The sequence below is a fragment of the Limulus polyphemus genome, unplaced genomic scaffold (assembly GCF_000517525.1).
Source record: "Limulus polyphemus unplaced genomic scaffold, Limulus_polyphemus-2.1.2 Scaffold5090, whole genome shotgun sequence".
NCBI classification, from domain to species: Eukaryota; Metazoa; Arthropoda; class Merostomata; order Xiphosura; family Limulidae; genus Limulus; species Limulus polyphemus.
In genome coordinates this window covers 2,811-13,906 of record NW_013670700.1, presented here as the reverse complement: position 1 = coordinate 13,906, position 11,096 = coordinate 2,811, and the positions used below count along the sequence as shown (strand labels likewise).

At 32.8% G+C, this 11,096-nt stretch overlaps 1 protein-coding gene across 1 annotated transcript in view; it reads right to left on the bottom strand.

Moving 5' to 3' along the window:
• The window catches only part of LOC106472108, an 11,117-nt gene extending 10,152 nt beyond the window's left edge, over positions 1 to 965 (bottom strand). Inside the window, exon 1 of the mRNA XM_022400712.1 lies at positions 804 to 965. Within this exon, the coding sequence (XP_022256420.1) occupies positions 804 to 956 (153 nt within the window). The 5' untranslated portion in view covers positions 957 to 965. The remainder of the gene's footprint in view (positions 1 to 803) is intronic.
• Positions 966 to 11,096: the final 10,131 nt, after the last annotated feature.

Below are 11,096 nucleotides of genomic sequence, written 5' to 3'. Positions count from 1 at the left end.
TGCCTTCCCTCTAGTCTTACACTGCTAACTTAGGGACGGCTAGCTTAGATAGCCCTCGTGTAGTTTTGTGCGAAATTCAAAACAAACAAAACCTTATATAACAACTTCTAATATATAAATAAGCCAGTGCGTTTTGGTAACAATGCGTTCAAACAATGGCTTTTATATCATGTTGCTTAGTTATAAAAGTATAACCTAATATTGTTGTTAAGAGGTTACGTGCTGAAAGTATAAAATGAAATGTATAATCTACAAAATTGAAACAAAAAATATTTGTTGTTTTCTAATTTAGAAGCTCTGTTAATTAAAGAAGTTTTTTATTTTTTTGTTTTTATTATTTAAGTTTAAAATCGAAGGACAAGTCAGAGGGAAGGTTACCTTTAGAAACAGGCCACATCCCGTAGAGAAGCAACAAAAGTATATAGGTTATAATTTTATGCTAAAATGGGTTCAGATTATAAATCAACTTAATAACCCGAGCGAAGCCGGGTACTTTCGCTAATTGTGAATAAGCATGAACGATAATATTTTAGCAAGCATATTTCAATATTCCGAGTGCTTCAACTTTATATATTTTTTTAATCGAGGCTGATTTCTCAATGGCTCAACGGTAAGTCTGAAGGCTTATAACGCTAAAACCAGGTTTCAATATTCGTGTTAGGCAAGTACAAATAGCCACTGTGTAGCTTTGCGCTTAACGATTGACAAACAAACAAATAAGACTAGAGTTATGTGTAGTATATGCTGTCATATAGAAATACAAATGTACAAAGCCAATTTAATAGCATAAAGGCTACACTTACACGGAATCCTCCGCAGAAAAGTTCATTGTCATTCCAGTTTATGGGGTTGTCGAACCCAAATCTCCACATCGAAGACCGTGAAGGTGGATCCTGGAGATAACCATGAGGCCTACAAAGGCCAACGAGTGAAAGAAGTATTAATTGTATAAACATTTCTAATGATTTTTTTAGTGATTCCTCAACTTTTATGGACCAGCTTTTTATCTCTCCTTATCAAAGTACAAACTTATGTCCCAACACTAGCCACACCTCATTGGAAACTAAGTAAAATGTTAAGTAGTCACAGATGGAAGTTTCCCCAACGTTTCCGTGTGAAACAAACCAATATATTTTCATGAGAAAGTAAGTAAAAGTAGGTTATAGAGGAATATGACAATTTGAGGATATTTCTTTCTTTCTCTAAAGAAAATTCAGTTAAGCACATTCTACGACACATACAGTCTTGGCCAAAAGGTCTGCATATTTTGTAACAAATAAGATCATTATTATTAAGATGAGATGCAAATACACTTAGAGCTGTCAAACTGAGAAATGCATATTATATTAAACATTTACATACGTGATTTGTATAATGAGACAGATTCTATGAACATTATGAACGATTTATTAGAACAGAAAACAATTTTATCAGACATCTGTACAAAGATGTGTAATTCAGCATCTCACCTATCACAACAAACCGTACAAAAAATAAATAATGACAAAATATAATATCAAAGTATTATAAATAGCGTCTGTAACCTTATATTCGTTCATATTAGACATTCAGTACTTTGTTGGTCCTCCTCGTACTCTAATGACCTTTACAAGGCGACGTGACATGCTGTCGATGAGGTTATTGATGTAAGCCACCGTGCTCTCATCCAGACTTATCACTAGAAGGCGATGTAATCCAGCTACAGCAGTTGTTAGCAATTTTCCGGCTCAGATCTGCTCAACAATTCTCAATGGGATTACAATCTGTAGACTTTGCTGGTCATGGCAATCTTGTAACGTCCTTTTGGTTGAGATAATCCCGTAAGATACGTGCACTGTAAGCAATGGAATTGTCATCCTAAAATACAAAGTTATTGACAAACCTTGCCATAGCATACGGCAGAAATATCGTCTCCATGGAGGATATGACGAGCAGTTTTTTTGCCATGATGAATAGCTGTCCAAACATATATTGCACATATATATATTCCCGCATCTGTTCTCAAGGGAAACGGCGAACAACAATGAAAAAATGACATTTCGCCAGTGTTCTAACTGTAATTTGGCATGCTGTCTTGCTCAAATAACACGGTGATGGCGGTTAATTCTGGTTAATATTGGTTTGCAGATTGTTCTTCTTGCAAAATAACCTTGTTTGGTCAGTCTCATATTCACTGTGTTTCTGTCTTCTTTCGAACTTGATGTATTAACTTGATTAAGACACGGTCATGTAGAGCAGTAGTTTTTCGGCGTCTGCAAGTAGAGTTTCGTGGAACAACGTTTCCTGTAGTCCATTGAAGTTTCAGAATTCTGGATACAGTACACTGGGGGTATCTACTATTTTACTAATGTCCGTTTGCTTCATACCATTTCTAGACAGTCGAACAATTTGACGCCCTATTTCTTCTGGCACGTGACGAAGCATGGCTCTACACCACGTACAGAGAAATTGTCTAAACAAAGTGTTGATTTGTTTCGAAAAATATTATACCAAAAATACACCCTTTTATACAAAACACATGTGTATGTGTATTTTGATGAGCAGATACTAAAAACAACTTATAGAGACCAGAATAACAACTCGTACATGTTTGTCCGATCATACATTGTAATTCATTGATTTTTTCTTTGGTGGTGGCTACAATTTCAAGGCAAATAACAATAAATATTAACACTACAGAATAAAAATATAACATGAAAAATATATTTTTTTCATTATATAGTAGAACGTTGACGCTGTTTATATGAAGAATCAGCATAATAAACATTTTTTGGCGTATAAAAGTTATGTGAATCTACAGCTGCATAGAAAATGATAAAAAAAAATGACTCTGTGTCATCAACAATGAAGAAATACAGGTCAAAGCCGGATTCTGCCTTCTTTGTTACTACTCGGGCATTTACTCAATAACTTCTCCATGCGTTTTGAGAGTAACATCAATATAAATATCAATATCAGTATGCAAAAATGTTGCCCACAACTGTACATAAACTTGATTCAATTAAAACGTAGGTAATTAATTTACTTCCTTATTTATGTTTGAAACGTGTATTTCCATAGTGTCATTTCTAGTTTTTGTTTGTTTGTTTAAAGTTATACACAAAGCTACACAATGGGCTCTGCCCACCACGGGTATCGAAACCCTGTTTCTAGCGCTGTAAGTCCGCAGACATAGCGCTGTGCCTCTGGGGGGCATTTCTAGTTTATACTGTATTAATGTGTGTACTACACTGCAGTAAATAAAAAACATAGCATCATAATCGAGAGTAAAAACACGTAAATTGTCGTTTGATATTCTAACGGATGAAACAAAATTGCCTCAGATACATCTTTAATACATTATAATTTTTAGAAGACACGAGGGTATAGATGTGTTAGTGAGACCAAGTATAGAGCTAAGACGCTGTGGAATGCATATGCTTAAAATTTTATTAAACCTGTAAACTTAGGGCGTATAACGTCAAAATTCAGGGTTCGATCTCTGTGATGGGCACATCGCAGATAGCTCAATGATCAGCTTTGCGCTGAAAACAAAGGAAATAAAAATTAAGTTTAGACGCGATGTCGAAACATTTTGAATGTTTAGCGCAAACTATAGTGAATTATGATTAATATTTAGTATCTTAAATTCAAACGACCCCTAATGCGACACATAGGCTAAACAGACAAGTCTGAGACATTCAAAGTTCAGGCACAACTATCTTTAATTTAGAATTGCTCAGACAAAGAACAGCCAGTCAATAGCCTACACTGCAACTCTTAGTAGAGTGACCTCAATCTGTAAGTACGTAGTGTTCAGCGGCACATTGAGACTCGAACCATGTGCTTTAGACCTGATATGTTAGCCAATAGATTACACACAGCCCAATTTCTTAAAATATGTAATTTTGCCCCATTCATTAAATATAAGCTGAATAGTTCTCGCAAAAAAATTATAGAATGGTTAGTGGTTAAATCTCAACAATATATTGAAAAATATACAGCTACAATATACAACTACGATAATATGACGTGAAAATAAAGTACTATAATGAAGTAATACATTGATTTTTTCTTCGGTAGTCGTTACAATTTTAAGGCAAATAAAATGAAATATTAACGTTAGAGAATATAAATGTAACATGAAAAATATTTTTTTTCATTATATAATAAAACGTTGGTGTCGTTTGATATGAAGATTCAGCATAAGAAAACTTTTTTCACGTGTAGAAGCTATGAGAATCTACAGCTGCGTAATAAATGATAAAAAACAAAAAACTCTGTATCATCAACAATGAAGAAATACAGGTCAATGCCGGATTCTACCGATAAGGCGACAAGTAGTTTTTTACAGTACTATTTTTCATAGGCTTAACATAACCTACTGGTTAGTGTTCCTGTGATGTGAATCGGAGGATTCCTGATTTGCGACTGGTTGCTTCTAAAATGCGCTCCACAAATTGAGACTGTGGGTACATTTTAAGGATGACGGTCATATTTCACTATTCACTCAAATAAGAGTAGTTCAATAGAGTTGGTGAGGGAGCTGTTAACTAGATTTTAAAGGAGATCAAATATTATAAATGCTATGCTCTATTTCTTCCATTTTTGGTAGGTCAGTAGACAGTGGTAGGCAGGTACCTAGGGTTAGAGAGTTGCTAATGTTACTCCTGTGTTTAAAGGGGTGATAAACATTGCCTTATAAATTAAAGGACAGTTAATATTGCATCTGCTGTGGGAAAATATTGTAGAAAGTCTGATAAAAGAAACTTAGCAAAATCATTTACTGAAATATTATATCATAAAACAAAGACAATTATGATGCAAACATTGCCTTACTGATATGTTATCTCTTTTTCAAAGCTGTTACTTTTTATATGGATGATGGAAATGGTGTAGCCTTGGTGTAGGTATAATTAGATTTTCCAAAAAATGTTATAAGGTACCACACAAAAAAACATTATCTGCAAAAATCAAACTAGTAGATGATTGGAAAAACTAGTTAAGTGTACTACTGATTGGTGAGATACAGCAAAAGGGTTGTAATTAACGGAATCGCGTTCAGCTGGATTATTGTTACCAGTGGGTGTGCCTCAATGTCAGTACTCGGTCCTTTACTTTTTCTTATTTACATTAATTATATTGATATGGGCATAATTACTAAACTTTGCTGATGACATTAAAATATTGGGTATTTCTAGCTACGTTGAGGACGTTGAGGTATTACAAAATAAATGGGACCAGTTCGACAAATAATTGTCAAATAGCGTTTAATTACAGTAAGTGGATTGTAGTGCATTTGGGTTATTGTCATCTAGATTATTGGATTAATATAGTTAGAAATCAACTTAATAGTATCGCTAAAAAATAGGATCTTGGCAGAGTGATGATTAAGTCATTTTGTCATGAAACCAATGCTTTGTTACTAGTAGAAACGTTAAAAGAAGTTTAAGGTATATTCACAAACACATCGATTACAAGGCAAAATAAGTAGTTATCTTTCTGTACAAATCACTGGTTTAACTTCACTTAGAATGTTGTGTACAGCTATGGTTTCTTTATATAAAGACATTGTTGTATTGGAAATGGTTTATAGGATATTTAGGGCATGAAGAAGTTATCTTACAAGGATAGATTAAAATTTAAATCACTTAACTTTATTTTCTCTTGAGAAGAGAAGTTTACAAGAGAGACCGGTAAGATAAAGGTCTCTGATTTATTTATGCGGTATTCTGAGGACAGTAGGGTGAGAGGGCACACGTTTAATATTTGAAAAAGACAGTCTAAATTCCACGTAACACAATTTTGTTTTTCTAACAAGGTAATTGGCTTATAGAATAATTTCTATCGGCAGTAGCGGAGGTCAGCACTTTACAAGAATTTAAGAGGGAAATCGATGATTTTGTCAAAAAATAAAGGTTGGGTTTAAATGTTCACTTTCATAAGTGTAAATGTTCAAGAATTGTCTTGAACGACCATGTGTTATGTTATGGGATAGACGTGGCCTAATGGTTAGTGTGGCTATGAATCCCGAAGCGGTGGGTGCTCTTGAGTAACTACCTTTCCTCTAGTCTGTCAGTTCAAAATTAGGGATGGCTATGTGGAGGCAACCGTTGTGTAACTTTACGCAAATCTCTGAAACAAACAAGCAATACATTTGATAATTCATCTTTATTTTGTTTCTTTAGGTCTTGTGTCAATACTAGGAGAAGAAGTGATGAATAGTTAAACCTCCAAAGCGAAGAACCACAATCACTATGTTCTGTTCATGTTACATATGGCGTAAGTAGCTTTACAATCTAATCTTCATTTTTCCTTTGAAACTACTTTGTAATACACTTATGCCATTAATTGTCTGTTTATAGGAAATAAATAATCTATAATTAAGTATAAATTAATTAAGTATTATAAAGAAATTTACCTGAACCATAGCAAATAAATTAATATTGATATAAGTATCTTTGTTGTGCTCATTTTAACTTCAGATTTTTTTTAGAATAACTGATTTCCTTTAGCAGTTGATATTTTACATTAAATGATTGCAGTTTAATTGCGGTAAAAGAATCAATGCTTGTATTTACATGTAAATTTGTGTCAATGTTATTATTATTTTTGCAATTTCACCTGACAGCGGTGAAACAAATATAATTTGATGTTTTTCTGTAAAACGGTGAAACAAATATTGTTATGATGTGTATGCTGACGAAGTATGATTATAGAAAGTAAGACATTAGTAGTAGGTCTAATATTTGTGTGGTTAAAATACTATTATACTCTATTCTTCATTTTGAAAAATCATAAGGGAGTGAATTAATAATTTAGTGTTAAAAATATAGTAGGTCTAATGTCTTGTTGTTGTTTTTTTAAACCGTTAAATTTCTACCGCAATTTAAAACGTGTCAGTTTTGGCATGACGGCTAAATGGTGTTTACACAACTAAGATCAAAACCCTGTCAATATGATCGAGATGATGCATGATATTCGTGTGGTATCGTAATTAAAGCAACACGCGAGTTTGTACATAGTTAATTATGTACACGAACATAACACCTACAGAAGTACGGTGGTTTAGGTAAATAAAGAACATGCTTGAATACTGAAGTGTGTTTACGTGATGTTAGTAAAGTTCTAAACTGAAATATTTGTGTATGAATTTTTTTCAATTGTTTTGATGAAGAAATACGTTTGACTGATGAAATTGAACTGATTACAAACATGTACAATATTACAGAATAGTTCATATCGGTACTAGATATGAACATGTGAATTTTGTGTTAACTACTAATTGCAGTATTATAACATAGTTTTTATGTTGGCTACATGAATCTAACTTTGAATATGTTATTTCTTTGAATTATAATTAATTGTTTCAGAAGACAAGTTGTATTGTGAACAAACAAGTTATAAAAAATTCAAGGTTGGGAACATTTTTCAATTCTTGTAAAGTAATTTCACTAACTACTGAAGGATAGCAGCTTGCAATTCTTATACTTTTCCACATCAGAACTGGAGTGTTGCCTTAGCAACCAGACGACGGTGAAAGAAAACTGTGTACGTGTACTCACAGTTTGTCATTGTCTAAGTAGTGGTGCAGCTAGGAGTCTAACCAACAGTAGACCATCCTCTTTAGAAAAGATCGATTCTTTGCATGATCAGTTGAGACATTGATATATGAAATCTAGGTGGTTCAGAGGCTGAGCTGATTTGGAGTTTCAACCATGACATTTTTATAACATTTCCTGTGACTTATCACTAGCTATCTTGATGGTGATATTGAACAGCCAGTTGAACCTGAGTGCACTAAACCACAATGAAGGATTACATGTTTAGGGTTTGTGATGAAATTCAGTTGTTACCAACTCCTGGAAAGGCCCTGCTTGATCCCAACAAGATACAGTGACCAGCCAGTGAGACACCCTGGTGAAATAGAAACGTTTAGCCGTTGTATTCGAGTCTTTCTTTGCTGTCTGTGTTCATTTTGTTTTCTGCAAACAAATATTTTCGAATCTTCTTTATCATTGACTAAATACTTACCTAATAGTCCCAGTTTTACCTGAAAATATTACACACACGCATTGATAAAACAAATAGAAAGAACACAATCAATATGACCATGATTAACAGTAAGCTTTCGTCTTTGTTTATAATCCCACTATTATGTATTTCTTGACATAATTAATTTTGTTAGTCAAAAACCGGATTTAGCACTTGCATAATTCTTTAAACTTTTTCGAAGAAAATAAAATATCATACCTAACCCAGACAGTGTTTTGTCATTCAAATCGCAAAAAATAAATATTTAACAAGGGATTTGACACATATTTTAACAAGACTAATTTTCAAAGCATTTCGGAACTTTGACCATTGAATAGCACTTAATATTTCCTCAAGTTTTAATCCAAATTATTCGAATGAATAGATCGTAAGCTACTATAGCATTGTGCATTTTTCCTCAGCTAGGTGGTTAGGGCGCTCGACTCGCAATCTGAGGGTCGCGGGTTCGAATCCTCGTCACACCAAACATGCTCGCCCTTTTAGCCGTGGGGGCGTTATAATGTGACGATCAATCCCACTATTCGTTTTTAAAAGAGTAGCCCAAGAGTTGACGGTGGGTGGTGATGACAAGCTGCCTTCCCTCTAGTCTTAAACTGCTAAATTAGGAACGGCTAACGCAGATTGTCCTCGTGTAGCTTTGCGTGAAATTCAAAACAAACAAAACAAGCATTTTCCTCTAGATACCAAGACTTTCTGACACGATCTTTTTGATATCTGTAAGAGTTAAATTATCATGTACGTCTTCGTCAAGTGTAAAAAGCATAAAAGTATACAATACATGCTACCGAAGTGTCTGCTAACGATAGAAAACAAACTGATAGGATTCTAGCTGTGAGGTGTTTATTTCACAAGATGCACTACACAACTTAGAAGATATGCCGTTGGTGGTGTGTAAGTGTGCGTATTAGAGTGATGCATTACCAATCTAGCAGTCCTAAGTGTAAAAGAGGAGTCTCAGTTCTCTAAGGTTTGGCTATAACATATACAAGAGCCTGGATTTGAACAGCTACACTTTGAAAACAGAAATTGGCTTCTTTATTTTTTATTTTTTGATCAAATGAAATAGATCATTCGTTTTTGTTCTTTTTAAGTTTTGAGAAATAGTATGAAACGACTTTAGATATTTGAACGCCTACATTTCTCTTACGGTTCTTCTGATCAACTATGATACAAAGTCTGATGCAACAATTACGACATTTTTATTATAGCATTGTTGACTGTTTAAGACAGTGGAAGTCCATAAACTTAACGCTAACCCACAAGGGAACGAAGTGGATATAGGATCTCTGATAGACACGTTTAAAGTAAATATAAATCAAATCAAAACATTAGAAATGAATACAGTAAACTTATTAGAAAAAAGAAGCTGGACGCATTTTCGAGTATTTGCTTTTGTTTGCTTTATGGTAATTATTCAAAGTATGAATACTGAAATGAAAAGCAAACAAACTTGGCAAATAATTTCAATTGTGTTTTATTTCCCAGTACTGAATGATAAATGAATTATCTTTCTAATGTACAATATACATTAAGTATGATGAGTCTGATTTCGAATAAATAAAAAATATAGAATGAAGATATAAAATTTACCAATATTAGAAAAAATTGTGAGATCATTTTACAGTTGACAAAGATGAAAATTGCCAGTGGCAAGGAAGTTGTTTTATTTTATTAAATAGTGGTCACAAGTGTTTTTTTTTTAATGATGCAAGCTCCCCGGTGGGTCATCGGTAAGTTTATCAAGTTTTAATGCTAAAGTTTGGGGACCGATTCCTTGCGTTGGACAGAGCGCCGATAGCCCATTGTGTAGCTTTGTGATAAAACAATACCTTTCGTTAAGTAAGCTAGTAAGATCTGGTAAAATATAAAGAAAAAGTTTACCATTTTGTAAGTTTTCTTGTAAATATTTCACTATATTTTTACTAAATATACACAACATAAGAAGGTATATGATAGACTAAATTTATACTTTATTAATAGTTACACTTTCTTAATTTAATTATAAAATATTTTAAAACTTGCACATTAGATTATTGAATCAAGTTAAATAAAGTCAGAAACTGAAATTATCAAACTAATGCTGGATTTCAAAAGCAAATCTACACAATGTGCCCACCGCAGAAATCGAGCATTAAATTTTGTTGTTATAAGCCCTAAAGCTAACCTATACATCCTCTACATACTATTTGTTTTGTATTCAATTCTTTTAGGGATTAATGAAACAAAATTATATTCTAAAATTGAAAACAAATTAGAGTTATTAAAAGGGTACTTTAGTAGCGTGTAGTTTATTGAAATATTAGAGAAAAACAATGTATATCATTTTTAATGTACGTGTAGGAAGTTGAGATTGCTCGAAACTGGCATACACTTTTTGGAATAGATAAAAAAAAAAACGATAAACATAGAATATTGGAAATGAATATAACCTCGTTGCACTTTTTAAATATTTTTAGATTTCCTTAGCTGTAGAAACGTTTTAAGTTATTGAACAAAACCAGAGGTGTAATTAACTTCAGATATATTACAGGTTTATTTGGAAATGTAAGATCAATAACCTTTTATATAACATCTAGGGGCATAAAGAAAGAGTTATGAAAGTAATTTATTTATTTTTTAAAAATTTTTATTTCTTAATGGAAAATATTTTATTATGTATTCAACTCTGTTATAAAACACTAAAATTGATAATAAAAACTAACTTGAATATAAAAATTTAGATGTTTTATTTAGAATTTCTATTGTTTGAGGGACGTGAGACAAGTGTTGATAGAAACTGATGAAATTAAGTTTACCTGATGCAGACTGAACGCTCAAACTTGTATTGGGGGGGTATTTGAACAATGTCCATTTACGTTAATGTTCAGATGAATTCTTAACCAGATATTTCATCAATTACAGCTAGTAAAGTATCCTCAACAAATTATAATTACATTCGAATCGAATGTAATTATAATTTGTTGAGGATACTTTACTAGCTGTAATTGATCGAATGTAATTATAATTTGTTGAGGATACTTTACTAGCTGTAATTGATCGAATGTAATTATAATTTGTTGAGG